General features: G+C 42.4%; 1 protein-coding gene across 2 annotated transcripts in view; it reads left to right on the top strand.

Annotated features, from left to right (window-relative positions):
- Positions 1–20,089, top strand: part of DIXDC1 (DIX domain containing 1) — a 275,645-nt gene that overhangs the window by 185,853 nt on the left and 69,703 nt on the right. For both annotated transcript variants that reach the window (XM_073602439.1, XM_073602438.1), the window contains 4 exons: positions 11,282–11,427; positions 14,454–14,543; positions 14,631–14,684; positions 19,756–19,806. In XM_073602439.1, the coding sequence (XP_073458540.1) occupies positions 11,282–11,427; positions 14,454–14,543; positions 14,631–14,684; positions 19,756–19,806 (341 nt within the window). The remainder of the gene's footprint in view (positions 1–11,281; positions 11,428–14,453; positions 14,544–14,630; positions 14,685–19,755; positions 19,807–20,089) is intronic.

The raw sequence follows: 20,089 nt of genomic DNA on the forward strand, positions 1-20,089 counted from the left end.
AGACAGCTGTCAGCACTGCCTGTCGCTCATCGCGAAAGGAAAAAACAGTTTTCCTTTCCCGATGAGTGAGCCATCTCGGCGCTGGCTCCCATGACGGGGCTCGCAGGTGTCAAATCTCATCGATAACAGCGGCGAGATTGACACAATATCGCGGTCACCTACTGTAGCTGGTTTGATTACCAAAGTTTCTCTTCTTACACGTTTAGATGGGTGTCCGATTGAGTTGGTTTATGGGTCTTTTAATTAGTGACTGTGAAATCTATTCATTCAGAACAATAACCAGAGGATAGAATGTATTAGATGTAACCACTTGCCCACTGGGCACTTATACCCCATTCCTAACCAGACCAATTTTCAGCTTTCGGTGCTCTTACATTTTGAATGACAATTACTCAGTCGTGCAACACTGTACCCATATTACATTTTTGTACTTTTTTTCACACAAATATAGCTTTCTATTGGTGGTATTTAATCACCGTTGTTTTTTTTTAAGTTTTGCGCTATACATGAAAAAAGACCGAAAATGTTGTAAGAAAAATGCATTTTTCTTCATTTCTGTTAAAAAGTTTTGTAAATTAGTAATTTTTCTTCATAAATTTTGGCCAAAATTTATACTGCTACATTTCTTTGGTAAAAATAACCCAAATCAGTGCATATTATTTGATCTTTGTGAAAGTCTACAAGCTATGGTGCCAATCATTGAAAATTGATCACACCTGATGTACTGATGGTCTATCTAAATTTGTGAGACCCTAACAAGCCAGAACAGTACAAATCCCCCCCAAATGACCCTTTTTTGGAAAGTAGACATTCCAATGTATTTAGTAAGAGGCATGGTGAGTTTTTTGACGTTGTAATTTTTTCCCACAATTCTTTGCAAAATTAAGATTTTTTTTTCTTTTTTTTTTTTCACAAAATTGTAATAACAAGTTATTTCTCACACACAGCATATGCATACCACAAATTACACCCCAAAATACATGTATGGTGATACCACATGTGTAAGACTTTTACACAGCCGGGCCACATAGTGAGGCCCAACATGCAAGTAGCACCATAAGGCGTTTCTAGGGACATAAATTACACATATAATTTCTAGACTACCTCTCACACTTTTGAAGGCCCTGGAGCACCAGGACAATGGAAACGTGCAAAAAATTACCCCATTTTGGAAAGTAAACACCCCAACGTATAATCTATGAGGCATAATGAGTCTTTTGAACATGTCATTTTTTTCCACAAGTGTACATACATACACCCCAAAATATATTCTGCTACTCCTCCTGAGTATGGCGATACGACATGTGTGAGACTTTTACACAGCCTGGCCACATACAGAGGCCCAACATGCAGGGAGCACCATCAGGTGTTGTAGGGACATACATTGCAAATCTAATTTGACTACCTATTCCACTTTTGTGAGTCACTGATGGGCACTGTAGTGGTATGGATATGGCACGGATGCGCACTGATGAGAACTGATGTGGCATGGATGTGACACGGATGATCACTGATGTGGCATGAATGTGGCACGGATGATCACTGATGCGGCATGGATGTGGCATGGATGTGGCACGGATGATCACTGATGTGGCACCGTTCAGCACTGATGTGGCATCGATGTGGCACGGATGATCACTGATGTGGCATCGATGTGGCACGGATAATCACTGATGTGGTACAGATGATCACTGGTGTGGCATTAATGTGGCACGAATGATCACTGATGTGGCATGGATGATCACTGATGTGGCACAGATGAGCACTGATGTGGCATGGATGTGGCACAGATAATCACTGATGTGGCACAGATGATCACTGATGTGGCATGGATGAGCCATGGATGGGGATGGATGAGCCAGGGATGGAACATGGGTGAGCCAGGGATAGAGCATGGATGAGCATGAATGTGGATGGATGAGCCAGGGATGGAGCATGGATGAGCATGAATGTGGTTGGATGAGCCAGGGAGGGAGCATGAATGTGGAAGGATGAGCCAGGGATGGAGCATGAATGTGGATGAATGAGCCAGGGATGGAGCATGAATATTGATGGATGAGCCGGGGGTGGAGCATTAATGAGGATGGGTGATCCAGGGATGGAGCATGAATGAGGATGGATGAGCCAGGGATGGAGCATGGATGAGCATGAATGCTCCAGTTTGTTTACAAGTGATTACTCCGTGCCCCCAGGGGGTGCACGATTCTGGGAGGACGTTATAGTACGCCCTCCCAGAGTTATTGGACCATGCTGTAGCCATTTTTTGGTCGGCAGGTGGTTAAAGCAACTGATCAAAACTGTCCAAAACAAGATTCTGAGGCTAGGGTCACATTTATGTAGGTTGCAGTTGATGTATTTTTTCTGACATGTTTTGCAGTGTATTTTGCGATTTTTATGCTTTTTCTTTTTTTTGTCTAATAGAAACGTATGACAGGTCTGTTCATGTAGTGCAACCTTGAGTCACATCAAAGTAATGCAGAAATGTTCACCGTAATCATTAGGATTAGAGGTAATCGTTAGGGTTAGAAGTAATTGATAGGCTTAGCTGTCTAACCCTGACAATTACCGCTAACATTAACTCTATTTCTAACCCTAGCCCTAACCCTAACATTTAACCCTAGCCCTTAACCCTAACATCTAATTCTGGCCCCTAAGCCTAACATGCGACTTTGGACACATAAAGGTTCCTGCACTACTTTAATGCGACTTTAATGCTACTTGAGTCCCACAGAGTATAAAGTTGCATCAAAGTCGCACTACATGAACAGAACTGGCATACTTTACCATTAACCACAAAAACCTGCAAAACGCATAAAAAACGCAACACTTGTGTTTTTGGTGCGGGTCCATTGAATTTTTTTCATGCAAAACAATCTGCTTTGGGAAAAAAAGTCCTTGGCCCTTTCCAAAAAATTCACCAGCTCAAAATGCCCAGATGTGAACTAGATCCATAGGAAACTATGTTACATGGACTGTAGTGCGTTTCTGCAAAACGCACTAAAAACCGCATAGGTGTAAACCAAGGGTGATACAAATGGATGCATAATAAGGTGTGGGTATATAGCCTCTGTTTTTCATTCCATGTGTATAGTGCATTCTGAGAGTGCCTGCTTTCTGTATGCAGGTTTGGAATTCTCAGAGCGGGCGACTCGCTCCTCATCCACATCTCCACTATACAACACTGGTGCTTAGGAACCTGCAGAGAACAGTACATTAGTACATGGAGCTAACAGCTTGGTACTTTTGATTTTGGGTGCAGACCTGTCTGTAAATCCTGCAGCTCATCTAAATGCCCCTGACTTTCTAATACTTAACCCTCTCTCTACTTGAACCAACAACCCTAGCTTCCTCGTAGGTAACACTTATACGGGAACACTTACCTTGGACAATACCCTCACCCCCTTTTTTTTTCTTCAAAAAGGTTTTTTATTCATCATAACAAAAATGTTACATACAAAATACGGGGTGGGTAATACATACCGGTAGCAATAAATTCACAGTGATTCAGTCAAGGATATCAGTGCCATAATTCTGTGAGCATATATTCCTGAATCCCAACCACACCCCTGTATAGTATTTACGCTCTTTTTTATTTTTTATTCATTTTATTTTTATTTATTTTAGGTACTTATATAGCGCCATCAATTTACGCAGCACTTTACATATACATTGTACATTCACATCAGTCCTTACCCTCGAGGAGCTTACAACCTTAGGTCCCTAACACACATTCAAACATACTAGCGCCAATTTAGACAGGATACGATTAACCTACCAGCATGTCTTATTAATGACACCAAAACAGCAAGCAAAAAAACAACCCCCCCCCCCCCCCCGAACAACGAACAATTCAAGCCCCAACAATGTCTTTAGGGAGAAGAGGTGGCACGTCCCCTCCCATAAGGGTCAACTCCTCCCTCTCTTCCCACCTCAGGTGTCCCACCATTGAAACTCAGACCATAGATAGTGGGATAGAGGGCGAGCACCCTAATTCCCCTCAATCTCCATATTTTCAGTGTAGTGCACTCATACGCTCACCCTCCAGTGTAATCTCTCCAGCTGGCTCTCGCTCTTAACTTCGTTCACCGCTCTGAGCCCCATCCTCCTCCAATGTATTCTTTGAGTCAACCCACCTAAACCATACCTTCCTGAACTTCTTGGGAGCCCCCCTGACCTTATACGTCATCCGATATAAAAGCACATCAGCATTCACTATCTTTATCCACATCTCTAATGTCAATTGTTCCTCATAAATCCATCTCCGGGCGATAAGTTTTCGCACTCCAAAGTACTGTATAGAAGCCTGAGGAACAACTTAGTATGTACATTTACCTCCTCTTGGTCAAAGACACCCAGGAGGCAACGTAAGGGAGAACATATGTTAGGAAGAGCAAAGTTATCAAAGATGAATTCAGTCACTCTGGACCACAGGGGACGTATCCTAGAGCATTCCCATACCATGTGAATAAAAGTTCTCTCTGCCCCCTTACATTTGTGAAACTCTGCAGGGTCTCTTTTGCACATTTGAAACAGTCTGGCCGGTGTGTAGTACATCTGGTGGAGGTATCTAAGCTGGATCATTCTATCCATGGAGGATATAACAGAGACAAGATATGTATCCAGAACCTCCTGCCACAACTAATCAGACAACTCTGGTGCAACGGCCACCCAGCGAAATCTAGTCTTGGCAATCAATTCAGAGTTCCCAGGGCCCACTTCCCTATAATATCTGGAAATGCGTTTGGTTGTATCAGGGTCAATCAGGACCTTTTCCAGAGCCGTATTTTGTACCCTAACTTCACTGATGCAGCTGAGCATATTCGGGTATGCCAAACTGCTCCCTTAGTTGCACAAAGGAGGACAACCTACCATCCTGGTATATGTGATGCAAATACTTAACACCACATCTAGCCCATATATATCCATCCTCCAATTTAACCCAATTTAACCCTTAATTTGTTGCACCACAGAGGACTATTGGGGGACAGCCATAGGGGCTCATCACCCATCCTCTGAGCATATTGATGAAATATCCTACCAGGGAGTGCCATAACAGAACCCACCTTCCTACCCGGGACCCCCCTCCTGTACACCATATTTAATAGAGTTTCCTGAGAAGTAGCGACCGTAGCTTCCAGTAGTGGCATTAGGAATTCGGGGAAAATATCGCCAGTGTAGAAAGGTCAGTTGAGGCGCAAAAAATAGGAGTGCAAATCAGGAAGGGCCAGTCCCCCCCATTGCAACGGGTAGCTTAAGAACAGCTAAAGAAACTCTGGGGGCACAGGACCCCCACAAAAATTCCACCACAATGGAGTCTATGCTCTTAAACATTTTAATCAAAAGTAAACAGGAGAATTCGAGAGAACATACAGAAATTTAGGAAGAAAGATCATCTTAAACAGGTTTATTCAACCCATCACCATAAGAGGTAGATTCTGCCATTTTTGTACTCTCTCCCGAAAAGTCCTTATAATCGGCATCAGATTAAGGTCCAGGAACCTAGAGATAGGGAGCTGAACCACCACCCTCAAGTATTTGAATGATTTGGACAGAGGGATGGGGCAATCCGAAGGGACCGCCACTGCATCATCAATGGGAAATAAGTTAATTCGGAAACCAGAATAATCTCCAAACCCCTGGATCAGACCGAAAGCCGTAGAGAGCGAGGGACCCGTATCCTGCAGATACAGGAACATGTCATCGGCATAGAGAGAGACACACTCCTCCAGCCTCCCTACCCAAAGTCCAGACATGCTAGCACTAGTTCTCAGTTTAGCCGCCAGGGGTTCTATGGCCAGGGCGAACAGGAGGGGAGACAGTGGGCATCCCTGTCTAGTCCCACGGAAAATAGGAAAGGGCTCTGAAATAATTCCATTAACCCGCTAATCTAACTAGCGGCTCTGTATACAGTAATCTCACCCATGAAATAAATACAGGCCCAAAACCAAATGTTTCCAGAAGACGGAACAAGTAATTCCACGTTTGCAGTCCCCCGACAATAATTTTAGCTAGAATTTATGTGTCTACGTTCATTAACGAGATAGGACAGTAGGAGTCACACTCCCGAGGATACTTTCCCCCTTTATGAATCAAAACCACCAGGGCTTCTCTCATAGGGAGTGGTAGTCTACCATCCAATCTGGCCTTAGCGAACACTCGCAGCAGGGGAGGTGCCAAACTACTCCCAAAGGTGTGATACCACTCCAAGGGGAAACCATCAAGACCCGGTGACTTCCGAGGAGCAAAAGAAGAGATTGCCCCCTCTACCTCCTCCACTGTGATATCTGCTTCTAAAGCATCACAGTCTCCATTTGTGAGCATAGGTAGATCAATATCATCTAGATAGCTAACCAGTGCATCCCCCCAGCAGGGGCGCACAACAGATAAGGCGCACAACAGATAAAGCTCCCTGTAAAAGTGAGTAAAGACTTGCAGGATGTCAGCCGAGTCACACACCTCAGCTCTGTGTCTATCATACACACTCATTATGTATACAGGTACATATTCCGGTTTTGCTAAGTACGCCAGAAGTCTGCTATTCTTGTTACCAAACCCAAAGATGGTCCGTCAGTGCAGCACAGTACGCCCTAGTTTTGTCCTGTAAAGTCCTCAATTCCTCCCGCGTCGGCCCCCTAACGTATTCTGCTTCCGCTAGAGATACTTCCTTTTCCCTGTCCTGTATCGTAGAGGCCAACTGTTTTTTAAACCCGCTCACCTCCGCTATAAACATCCCTCTTAGAGTGGCTTTAAACGCCTCCCACTGAGGGAGATCTGACCCAGCGTTCCTATTTTCAGTCCAGAAAAGCTTAATAGCTTCATTACATTTAATCTTTACGTATTCCTCCTGCAACCAACTAGCTTCCATCCGCCAATGACAGATCCCTGGTTTTGGCCCCAGGCTAAGATCCAGCAGCATGGGAGAATTGTCAGAATGTGCTCTAGGGAGATATGTCACCTCCCTGACCATTTCCAGGCCCTCCCCCTCCTCAAGGATGGCATCTATTCTGGATAGCGTTCTATGCATTTCAGAGTAGCAGGAATATTCCTTAGCAGCCGGATATTTAAAACGCCAAACATCACGGGATCCATATGTAGACAGCTAGCCCACCAGGGGGGCCGGAGCTCCAGATGGTGCAACCAACCTATTCATGGTTGAGTCCGCCACTGCATTCAAATCCCCCAGAATGAAAATCCTCCCTTCTGTTGTCTTATAAGTAGCCTGCAGCATGTCATCTAAATGGGACATCGAGAAGCGAGGAGGTACATATATATTAACAAATGTCAGGAACTTTTTCAGCACTTTCACCACAGGAATAACATATCTACCCTTAATATCAGTTTTATCCGCATGAATGAAGATGGGCAAAGATTTTGTGACCAGGGTAGAAACTCCCCTAGCATAGGAAGAAAAGCTGGCATGATACACTCCAGCAACATGTGCCCTTTTTAGAGAAAGAACCCTGGAGCCCTGCAAATGAGTCTCTTGCAATAGGATCAAGTGTGATTTATACTTTTTTAATGCTATCAAATACCAAGGAACGTTTAAATTTGGAATTAAGTCCTCGGACGTTCCAGGACACAACCCTGAGATTTACCTCCATTGCAGATAAACAAAGAGCAGAAATGCCCCCCCTGCGAAGAGGGGAGCCAAAGTCTCAGAGCTCCAGAGCTCCCTCCCCCCCTAGAAATAGAGCGGCAGCTGTTTAACAGGAGAAAATGTATTGCACACGCTGAGTATAAAGAGTACAGATAGAAAAAAAATTGTCCCAGCAGAATAAACACCTATAGGGCCCCCACCCCCCTCCCTGCACCCAGCCAACTTGCCAGGCACTTTGATCCCATAACCTTTAACCAAGAGAAAGGGTAAACGGATGTAAGACTTAGATTATTCTGACAGGCTCCAGCACCTTGAGGAACAAGTCCCAAGAAAGAGAAAACTGACGAGAAAAAAACAAAAGAAAAAAAAAACCTTTGCAGTAGACAGAACAGTCCGCAGGCTCCCACTATGCAGTGGGTTATCTTGAGCAGCAAGAAAACACATAGATACAGCATCATAATAACGTAGTCAATCGCCTGGACTGCCAGGGAAGTAAGGCAAAAATGCAGAGTTCCAGGCAGGGTATCATCCCAGCAAAAATAATAATAATAATAATAATAATAAAGCGAGAAAAACAAAGAAGGGGGGGGGTTAAAAAAAAACAGACCAGTCACTCATACCTCCCCCTGCTCCCGCAGTCTTCTTCCAGTCGCTTCTTCACCTGCTGAAAAGAGGCTCTTTGTTTCTGGATGGCAGCGGAGAAATCAGGATATATAGAAATCTGGTAGCCATTGAACTCCAATTCAGGCCCTGTTAAGGCCCCTTTCAAAATATTCTCCCGATCACGTAAATGCAGGATCTTTGCAATCATAGGTTTGGGAATTGCTCCCTTTGGTGGTGCTTGACCCGGGACGCGATGCACCCGTTCGAAGGCAAACATGTTAGTGAAAGTACCAGGAGCCATGTGCTCTTTGAGCCACCCCTCTAAGAACTCCTCAGGGTGTTTCCCCTCCGCTCCCTCAGGGAACCCCACCAACCTTATATTATTCCTTCTCATACGATCCTCCATATCGGCCATATTGAAAGTATGCTCAGAGAGGGTTTTCTTTGCCACCTGAACAGCATTGTCCATAGGTCTGACAGTGTCCTCCAGATAGGCAATACAGTGGTCTGTAGCCTGTGCCTTTTCTCTGAGCTTCTGCATATTATGTTTCATGAATGAGAATTCCAATTTAAGTTCCACAAAGTGATCAATCAACTTGTTCTGGCATCCCTGTATGCCCCCCATAATCTGTGTAAGGGATGGTTCCTCTTCCTCCTCCACCTGCACAGTTGTGTGCATTCTAAAGATCTCCCCCTGTGTTTGAGGTGATCCCTCTGTGGTCTGGGACTCACCCGATCCGGTGGGGGAGTCGCTGGCTGAGCAGCCTCCACATGTCTCTGCAGCGGTGGTCATGCCTCCTCCTCCTCCCGTGCACCGGCGCCATCTTGGGACCCCCAAGCAAAGCGGGCCAGCCGTTCTCCCGGTGTTTTGGGTCAGGGTGGCCCGTATTTCACCATCCCTGGAGGTGCTTGTGAGGATCCTGCACACATACCCCAGCAGTCCAGGTCAAAATTTGAGCTTTTTGCTCACAGGATCACGGCACAATCAACAACCTGCAGAGAGAACTCTGTTCCTGCAGTCCTCACATGCCGCGCGCCGCCTCCGCCCCACTCACCCTAATCCTTAAAGTATATGTCACCCCTCACCTTTAAAACAACCCATTCAGTTTAAAATGGAAATGGAAAGCAAAACATTTGTGTATAGACATAAAAATCATAATAAATATAATTTAGGAGGAGAAGGCACTGATCTTCCCAGCTGTGTAGGTAGGCTTGTCAGCACAAGTCTTGGCCATTGAAGGACAGACGGGCTGTGCTCCCAACACAGGCAAAAAACTGACCACACTGGGGAAGGATGTGATTCTATGCCTAGTGTGGTCAGTTTGAAATAGGAAAGCAGGGGGACTTTCAAGAACAGCAGGTATTTCACACAAAATAAGCAATATAAAGAGAACAGGATACATTTTAAAACAAGTAAATGGTACAATATACACATATCACGAATATAAAATGTTGACGTAACATACACTTTAACCTAACTCCTAAAGTTCTTGTTTTTTAACCATTGCCCCCAGCACTTACCCTTCCCTTCCATACTAACAGTTAGGTTGCCCAAGCACACTGAAGGCATGAAATGGAAAACAAGGGTATGTACTTTTTACTTGTTTGTAAATGGATAACTCCCACGCTGTCTAAAAAACTAACCTAGGGGGCACTGCTGCAAATACCTGTGAATCTGATCCAAAACAGAAAAAAGTGATAGATGAATAAATGGTGGTGTTTGCGCTGTGTAAAAGTGTGATGAGGGAACAGAATTAATTAATAGTATGTGTATATAACGTGTAAATAAAGTAAAAGTCAAACAAATATATCAAACATAAAACTCCATAAATAAACGTGGTGCAATCCTGGTGTAAAACGTGACAAACCAAATTATATAATCAAGTAAAAAAGTCCGTTTACAAATATATAAAGTGATGAGTAAAGAAAATCCAACGAAAATCTGTGTAAAGTATAATCAATGAGTCCCACCATCAATATGACGTATGGGTGCTGGAAAAGATGCAAATCTTCAGTAAAAGAAGGTAGAGAAAGGAAGCGCCACCTAAGTGTAGTATAATGACACAATAAAGGGTCACACTTACAGGAGACAAAGGGTTAAAAGGGCTCATCTGCATTAAGAGGATGGTCCATGGTGTGGTCCTCAGTTCAGGGTCCGGTGGTACTCTGTCCGGTGGTGCTGCAGAGATGTTTCTCGGCCCTAGAGATGTCCTGTGGCCGTCAGGAAGAGGCTGGGGCCGGCGTGGAGCACACGTGACGTCACAGGTCATACGATGACTTCCGGGAGCACTTCTGGGGGAGGGCTTCAACTGAGGAGAGAAACTTGATAGGCTACGAGCTCTGAGTCACTGCTCCTTCAAAGGGCCTGCGTGAAGCCCTGATGAAGTCACGTGACGACTCATGTTGGGATTGGAGCACTAGGCACTATTCACATCTGATTGAAGGAGATGAGCTTGGCGCTCATGGTTAGCTCTATTTTATGTTATTCCAAATGTGAGTTTGTTTTTATGGTTGTTATTGTAATAAATCATTTTTAAATACGGGATCACTCTATGGGAATCTCTCTTTCCTGATTTTAAAACCATCTATCGAGCTTATACTGGAATGGCTTTGGAGCAAGGGCAGAACCAGGACTATATGCAGGTGAGCTGCTTGCAGCACACAGGTGTCATCACTGAAGATTTGCATCTTTTCCAGCACCCATGTGTCATATTGGTGGTGGGACTCATTGATTATACTTTGCACGGATTTTCGTTGGATTTTCTTCACTCATCACTATATATATTTGTAAACTGACTTTTTTACTTGATTATATAATTTGGTTTGTCACATTTTACACCAGGATTGCAGCATGTTTATTTATGGAGTTTTATGTTTGATATATTTGTTTTGACTTTTACTTTATTTACACTTTATATACACATACTATTAATTCTGTTCCCTCATCACACTCTCTTTTACACAGCGCAAACACCACCATTTATTCATCTACTTTTTACTTGTACTTTGTTCCATTTAGTTATGCTTTAAATTTAAATTAATTCTATGTATTGTATGTTCTGTTTTTTGCTTTCGTTGCAGATGAATCATTTATACCTCCACCAGAAACCCAGCCTATTAACCCAGCCATGTATCCAGACACTTCATGGGAGGACCATCTCCTAGAGCAACAGGATCACCTAGAGAGGGAAATGGAGGAAGCCAAGAAAATGATATCTGGCCTGCAGGTATGCATCTGTTATCTTCATAGCTCTTATAAAACAGCTTGTCAACTTGTCTCTATATCTATATATTGAACAAATCTGTAAGTAAACTAGAGTACAGTAACTATAGAATAAAAGCATAGGGCAACCTTAACAGAACATTTTCACATTGGAAATGAGCAGTGCAGTCAGCATAACTCAGGAAGACTATTTTTCATATCTCTAAATGTGCTTGGATTGTAAAGGAGGCACACAAGGGGTCCGATGGTACAATTATTCTGAGACATAAAGGAGGGTTTTCTGGTTAGTAAAGATAATAGCAGACACCTTGTGCTACAACAAGCTCTCAGGCAGGTCTTTTAAATATTTAAAACAGCCTTTAGCAGACATGTCAAACTGAGAGGAAACAGTGGGCTGAACTGAGTATATTAAATGTGCGAGAAACTGCATTATATCTGCTGAAGGTCACATCCAAGTGATTTCCAAAAAACATGATAGATGATAAGTAATTAAAGTTATACTAATAACTGTATCGTAGCATATTTAATCCTTGATAATGGGTCAGTGAAACAAATTATGAAGCACTTGGCTACAAAATGATGTAAGTGTACCCCGTATTCACTGGAGAATAGCTAGGGTCATATTCAGTGTAAATGCGTAAGCCAGCTGAGGGTCTCAAGGCCTTGCTCTTTCAAGTGGTCTTCAGTAGCTGCTAACCTATGACAAATGCCAGTAACTCAGTGAAAGACAATTTCTTCCATTGTTTGTGCATGTTGCTGTGAATTTCGCTATTTGTCATTGCAGATTTCAAAGTTTTAGCACTCGACTAACAGAATATTTCTGGTAACTTCATATCTAGGGCAGTGGTCTCCAAACTGTTGCCCGAGGGCCGGATGTGGCCCTTTGTTTGCCTTTGTCCTGCCCTTGAGCCACTATTCCTTCAGTTGACACCAACAATGAGGTACCATTCCTTTCACTGACACCAACGATGGAGCACTATTCCTTCCAATGACACCAGCAATGGACATAATTCCTCCCACTAAAACTAAAAACGGGGCATCATTTCTGCCACTGATACCAATGTTGGGGCATCATTCCTCCCACTGGCACCAATGATGGTGCACTGTTTCTGCCACTAAAGATGTTTGCCTTTGTCCTGCCCTTGAGACACTATTCAATTGACACCAACAATGAGGCACCTTTCCTTTCACTGACACCAATAATGGGGCACTATTCCTCCTTCTACTGACCACATTTTTTTAAATCCCACTGACCACCAAGCCTGAGACATTGCGGACTCCTATAGATGCTGGGGCATTTTCTACTTTCATTGGCCACAGTTCGGCCTCCTAAAGTCTCAAAAGCAGTACACTGGCCCTTTGTTTAGGGAGTTTGGAGACTTCTGATCTAGAGTATAGTTCAGTTCACATTTAGTGTGTTCAGTAATTTGTACACATTCTACATTTAGTAATGAGGCAACGATAGTCAACGATAGTTAAAACTAAAGTACTTTACATTCTACATAGAAGCAAATTTGGAATGAAAACAGGAAAACATTATTAAAGTGTGATAAATAATACTGAAAAATAAACATCTTCCTTTTTATATAACATTACATCGGTGACTTTCTATGTAAAGCGGGAGGCCGGCAACCAATCTTTTTTTTTTTTTTAGGTCATTGAGACACTTTGCTAACCTCAAAATAATACTCACAGTTTGGGTGTAATATTTCCGCCTCTGTCTGTTTTCGTACTGAAGAATAACTTAAAAAATGTGATGCTGGCTGTTTCCATCTTGCTTGTGGGCACGTGAAGCCCACAAGCATTGATTTCCTGGATGCGGTGAAAGCTGTTCATTCACAGCTTGTTCACGCGCATGATCATGGTTTCCGCACTGAATCTTGGGAAGCCTGACACTAAGCTCCCAGGAGACAGTGTGGCGCCGGGGAAAAACAATAAACACGCCTACTCCCATGGGAGGAGAGACAGGAAGTGCCACAATAAAGTACAATATAAAGGTAATTACAGCGATAAAAAAAACTTTCATGCGGCATTTGAACATCTATGCAATTAACTGAAGGGGGTAAGATTAAGTTAAACATTTGAGTGGAACCCCGCTTTAAGTCCACATTAGCAAGCACTATAGATCTCATTCTGCTAACTGACAGGGAAAGCAGCTAAAGTGTGTAAAGGCTTTTTTTTTTGTCATGGACAGAGCAGAGAAGGGTTAGACCCTTTGTTGTTTTTAATACGTTTTTATTGCTGCCTGTGTCCTTGCTGGGGAGAATTATCCTTCTTTTAGTCCTGGTGACCATTTTCACTGAGACAAAAAGAGAGTAAATACAGTTTTTTCAATATTTTTCTGATTTCTTGTCGCTTCTCCAAAACAGCAAGTATAGAGAAATCCTCGCAGCAGGTTATAGGCAGCAAAAATAACCTATTTAAGGCCTCTTTCACACGGGGGATCCATATGTCCGTTTTTCATCCTTCCATTTTCGGATGAAAAACGGACATACATGTATCCCTATTTTGCGTCGGATGTCAGCGGTGACATGTCCGCTGACATCCGACCCGCTCTGATCCGAAAAGTGTAATGGAGGAAAACCCTACTTTTCCATCCATTTTCGGATCAGATCAGGTGACGACGGACTCTGCGGTCCGTCATCATCCGATCCCCCATAGGGGAGAGCGGCGCTCTGACAGGTCCGTCGCTGCACAGTGTGCAGCGACGGACCTGTAATTTTCCTGCTCAGCGGGGATCGGCGGAGCGATCCCCGCTGAGCAAGCGGGTGTTCACAGGGCGGATCATCACTGATCCACCCCGTGTGAAAGAGCCCTAAGTCTTTCCTATTTAAGTTTATCTACAACAAAAAAAAAAAGTTTATTACACTTTAAAATGTGCATAGGAACATTGTATAATGTGTTGTAATTCACAGACACATTGTAGCGCAGTCCTAATAAGGGAGTCTTTATTTGTATTCTTATAGCAGCCTGTAACAATATCCCAGCTTTATTATCTCCCATGGTTACAGGATTGTGTTTCCTTTTCAGGCATTGCTATTAAATGGATCGCTTCCCGAAGACGAACAAGAGAGTTTATTCTCTTTGCGTGAAGACGGGGCGTGCCCAGAAGAACAACTGGTGAGTTCATACTGTACCTGCCTTTACCATTCTGCAAGTCTTCCAGCATCTTCCATCATTGCTGAACTTTACTTCTTCTCCTTTCAGGTCATCATCAAAAGTCGCCTTGACCAGAGTATGAGTGAGAACCAGTGTCTGAAGGTAAGTCCTTACTGCAACACCTACAAGTTCGAGAGGATGAGTTTTTTTGTAGTTACACAATGTGATAATGTGTAGTAATATTTACTGACATCCAGTCATTCATAATGTGATATGAGCTAAAGGAAAACACCAGATCTCCTTAACAACCTACTTGGTCATGTTTATTAAGTGCAAGATTAAAACTATGCCTCTTAGCCACCACTATTTTTCTAAAGTTTCCCTTTGCGAGTTAGGTCGTTAATATGGTATTGCTGACCAATTTGTAGCCCGAACTTTATTTAATCTGCCATAACTTTTGAAAAAGGCCAACTTCAGGGGGGTTTTTTCGGGAAAAAAGACATCTGCCTGTACAGTAGATGATTTACATACATTGAGTTTTAGCAAACTTAAAATAATACTAATGTCTTGGGTTTTTTTTATTTATTTTTTTAAATTACAGACATGTTATATTTACTTGCTCTATCAAATGGTTTTGCACAGAGCAGCCTGGATCCTCCTCTTCTCGGGTCCCTTGTCGGCGTACCTGGCCCCTCCCTTCTGTCGAGTGCCCCCCACAGCAAGCAGCTTGCTATGGGGGCACCCGAGCCACAGCTCTGTGTGTCAATTTAGACCAGTTTGGCTCCTCCCACTTTCTCTCCTGATTGGCTAACTGACTTTCATTGATAGCAGCAGGAGCCAATGCTGCTGTGTCTCAGCCAATAAGGAGGGAGAGTCCCGGACGGCCGAGGCACTTGTTCACATCACTGGATAGAGATGGGCTCAGGTAAGTATTAGGGGGGCTGATAGAATGCATTAAGATAAAAAACCTTCTGCCTTTACAACCACTTTAAGACACAACTTCTGTAAAAAAATCCACTTTTTTTAGGGCTTCCATGGAAATTCTGATATATTTATAGAAAAAAGAAAATATCTGACTCTTATGCAGCAAACTGTATACTAAATACATTTTATTATATATAAAGTATAAAGACACACAGACCCAAGTTAAAAACAAAGGTATACCTTCTAAAACCCAAGATACATATATAAATCCATCCTGCAGTTAAAAAAAAAAACAATGATTCTAAAACCTTATATCTGCATGACATTTCCTGGGCTTATCTTTAATATATACAGCTGACTGTTTTATTGCACTCACAGAAGATGGCCATGGCTGTGTTTCCGGAGCCCGACACTGATGCTTCAGGTGTAATCATCTTCAACATTAGAGTCGGTGCAGCTGCTATGCTTGCCCCTTCCCTCCTCCTGTCCAATCACAGAAGCTTTTGTATTATATGAACTCACAAAATACAAAGGCTTCTCTGAATGGTCGGGCAAAGCTGATCTGTGTGCCTCTTTTTCCTCTCTCACAGTTCTGAGTGTCAGTGTATGCTCCAGCAGAGCCATAAAACTGTCAGATATAAATAATAGGGATAAGTTCAGGAGATGTCTTGTACCTCTTTGGATTTAACTCATAGAGGTTTGATTTACTAAAATCAGAGAGTGCAAAATCGGGTGCAGCTCTGCCTAGAAACCAATCGGCTTCCAGTTTTTTTTTTGCCAAAGCTTAATTGAACAAGCTGAAGTTAGCAGCTGATTGGCTACCATGCACAGCATGCACCAGATTTTGCACGTTCCTTAGTTTTAAACCCCATAGTGTGCCTGCACGTTTTACAAAGTGACTGAATTTCTGGAATTCATCTTTAGGCCCCTTTCACACTTGTGCGACTTGTCCTGCGACTTGGGACTGCAAAGTCGCATGACAAGTCGTACCCCATGATTTCCAATGAGTACCATGCATATCTGTGTGTCTTCCAAGTCGCAGCGCCTTTAAAGTAGTCCCTGCACTACTTTGGTCTGACTTTGATGCGAGTTGAGGTCCATAGACCTCAAGATTACACAGGCATTGCTTCAAGTCACCTCACAATCGCGTCAAAGTCGTGGCAAAATCGCGGTAAAAATCGCAGCCAAGTTGCACAAGCGTGAAAGGAGCCTCAAAGTAAACCTGTTGCTTTGGCCTACATAGAGAAAACGCAGATTCACTTTAAGACCGCTTTCACACTGAAGCGTTTTTCAGGCGCTTTTGGGCTAAAAAATAGCGCCTGAAAAACGCCTCCCCTGCAATCCCAGTGTGAAAGCCAGAGTGCTTTCACACTAAGGCGCTGCGCTGGCAGGACGTTAGAAAAAGTCCTGCAGGCAGCATCTTTGGGGCAGTGGAGGAGTAGTGTATACACCGCTCCTGCCCATTGAAATTAATTGACACCGCTACCGAAGCGCCTTCAAAGTGCTTCGGCAGCGGCGCTACACGGGCGCATTTAACCCTTTATTCGGCCACTAGCGGGGGTTAAAAGTGCCCCGCTAGCGACAGAATATCGCCAATAAAAAGACTTGCTGCGTTTTACCGTCAACGCCCGCCCCAGTGTGAAAGCAGACCACCCCTACATACGAACCTTCGAGTTGCGAACTTTTAAAGATGCGAACATGTGTTTGCACAGTTTTTTTAATTTAACCCAGCGGGTTGAACGAAAAAAAAACTGACAGATCCCCATACCAACACAAGCAATGTTGGTGCAGGGATCTCCACTACTGTGCTATTGTGTTCTGACAGGGGGACCCCCCCCCCCCCGCCAGAACACACTGATCAGCGCTCACAGCCTTTGTCTGCAAGCACGGATCTTTGTTAGACTTACAAACAGGTTGGGCTTACGAACGAGCTCCCAGAACGGAACTTATTAGTTAGTAGGGGACTTAATGTAGTTGACCTTTTAGAAATATGATTATGTATTTGAGTCCGAGTGGCGCTATGTTTGTTTGTTTTGTTTTCTTGTTTTTTTTTTTGTTTTGTTTTTTTATTGATATTGATTTTGTTTAGTTTATTTGATTTAATTTATGTAAGTGAATGCATATTATAGGATGTCTCTTTTGGAGTTGTCCCTTCAATGATCTATGTGTTATTGTACTAAATGTCTAACAATAAAAAAATTACTTAATTAAAAAAAAAAAAGAAATATGATTATGTTAAATCCAGGACCACATACAGAAATATACTTGACATCAACACTGAGCTTGAGTGAGAAAAAGGTGATCCTGGACGGCCGCACTCAGTGAAAAATCAAACATCTTTATTATAGCAAATATATATAAAAATCGAACGTGGGTTACATCAGAGGTGGGAAATACAGGAGTAACAGCTAACGCGTTTCACATCTACTGATGCTTACTCATAGTTGGTTAATAGATGGTCAACAGGGTGCATATAAAAGGAGAGTGATTTAGCATACATCCAACACCTGTCCTGTAAAATTGGAACACTACACCCTTTATATTGTTAACCATCACAGTCCCAGAAACCATGATGTAATAAACATAGACACAGTTAAAAGAGATTCTCTATATACGAGTACCTATCATAGAGACTAGCCAGATTGTAAAAATCCAAGAGAAATAAAATTAAAAACTGTTCTCTACATACATAAGAGAAACTGGGACAACCGCAATAGTTCACAGAGCAAATATGAAACATTCTGAAATACATGTGAATGCAGAACCATTAACTTTTTATCCCGTTTGCAGTGGCTTGAGCGAGTCTTTATGCCCTATTACGCCTTACAATACGGAGCTTTTTTCATGACTGTTCATCAGATCCATCATTCCGCTTGCAGCGGCCGGAGTGAGACTTCATGCCTCACAATACATCCTCAGTCAGGGGATTTCTATGGTACATAGTGGGTTTAGTAACCGCTTACCTGACTTCCACCCTGGTTGCAGTAGTCTGAGTGAGACTTTATGTCTCACTGCAACACAGAACTAGTCCAATGACTGTCTATTTAAGCCATCGATTCATGTGCAGCGCTTGGAGTGAGACTTCATGTCTCACAACATATAGGTATAGCATAGGTTTCTTTTTTCTTTTCCGTTTCCGATCTTGTTTATGTTTTATATTTTTATTATTGTTTGTTTACTCCTTTTGACTTTGCATCCAATTGCTATTTGTATTCATTGCACCATTGTGTGATTATAATATAACAACAGAACTGTAGGCTATGCTATTTCAATATACATTCACGTTTTTATGCGCTCTTAGGATTGTCTATTCTTTATTATATGTAAGTATACCATGCAAAACGACAATCTTCCAGCACTTCTTCGTGTGTATGTATACCGCTTTTTTTCTCCACAGATGCAAAATACAAAGTACATATATATATATATGTTTTTTACTATATGTACAGTGTTTCTGCAGAACTTCTTCCATGCACGTTCATCCATAATGCATGGGTATACTGGTGTGGTTGTCATTTCTATTTATTTTTATTTTCATTTGTCATACTATTGGTTATAACTTGTTTTTGATATTATTCTCTTAATGGTTCTGCATTCACATGTATTTCAGAATGTTTCATATTTGCTCTGTGAACTATTGCGGTTGTCCCAGTTTCTCTTATGTATGTAGAGAACAGTTTTTAATTTTATTTCTCTTGGATTTTTATAATCTGGCTAGTCTCTATGATAGGTACTCATATATAGAGAATCTCTTTTAACTGTGTCTATGTTTTTACATCATGGTTTCTGGGACTGTGATGGTTAACAATATAAAGGGTGTAGTGTTCCAATTTTACAGGACAGGTGTTGGATGTATGCTAAATCACTCTCCCTTTATATGCACCCTGTTGACCATCTATTAACTAACTATGAGTAAACATCGATTTTTATATATTTTTGCTATAATAAAGATGTTTGATTTTTCACTGAGTGCGGCCGTCCAGGATCACCTTTTTCTCACTCATCCTACCATGCAGAGCCAGCACCTGTGAGGCTGAGTAGGGCGGGAGCTCACATTCAGGTGTGGAGGCCCTGGGAGCGGCATTTTCTCCTGTATCAACACTGAGCTTCTACTTTCTGCACACGCATAAAAAAAAAAAAAAATCTAAGTTCTATACACATTCCTAAAAAGAAACACAGTACCAAAAAGAAAGAACAGAACAAGATTAATGTGAAATGCAGTCCAGCTATAATGTGCACCGAGTAGTATTCCTATTCCTCCCTGTATGGAAGAGTTTAATAAGTTACACCATTTTTGATGCCTTCGCAGAAAGAACTGCAGAATTGCAAACAAGAAAATCGGAATCTCCAAGCAATCAAGGTAAATTGAACCATGAGATACAGTACATGTTTTTGGAATGTGACACCTGTACATCTGATCCAGAATTAGTTATTTTTATCAGCTATTTAGAGGGTTGATGTGGAACTAATCCTGCAGCTATAGTGTGGAAGCTAATGCCTAATGGAATTTGGAAAAACACAATATGTACTTACTGTATATTCAGAGCTAAAGTTTGATCTTCTTATAGTTTGCTTCCCCTGGTTTATCCTTTTTTCCCCTCATTAACAGGCTAATTGAATTATTAAAAAAATAATTGTTTTTG

Source organism: Aquarana catesbeiana, linkage group LG10 (assembly GCF_042186555.1).
Source record: "Aquarana catesbeiana isolate 2022-GZ linkage group LG10, ASM4218655v1, whole genome shotgun sequence".
Classification (NCBI taxonomy): domain Eukaryota; kingdom Metazoa; phylum Chordata; class Amphibia; order Anura; family Ranidae; genus Aquarana; species Aquarana catesbeiana.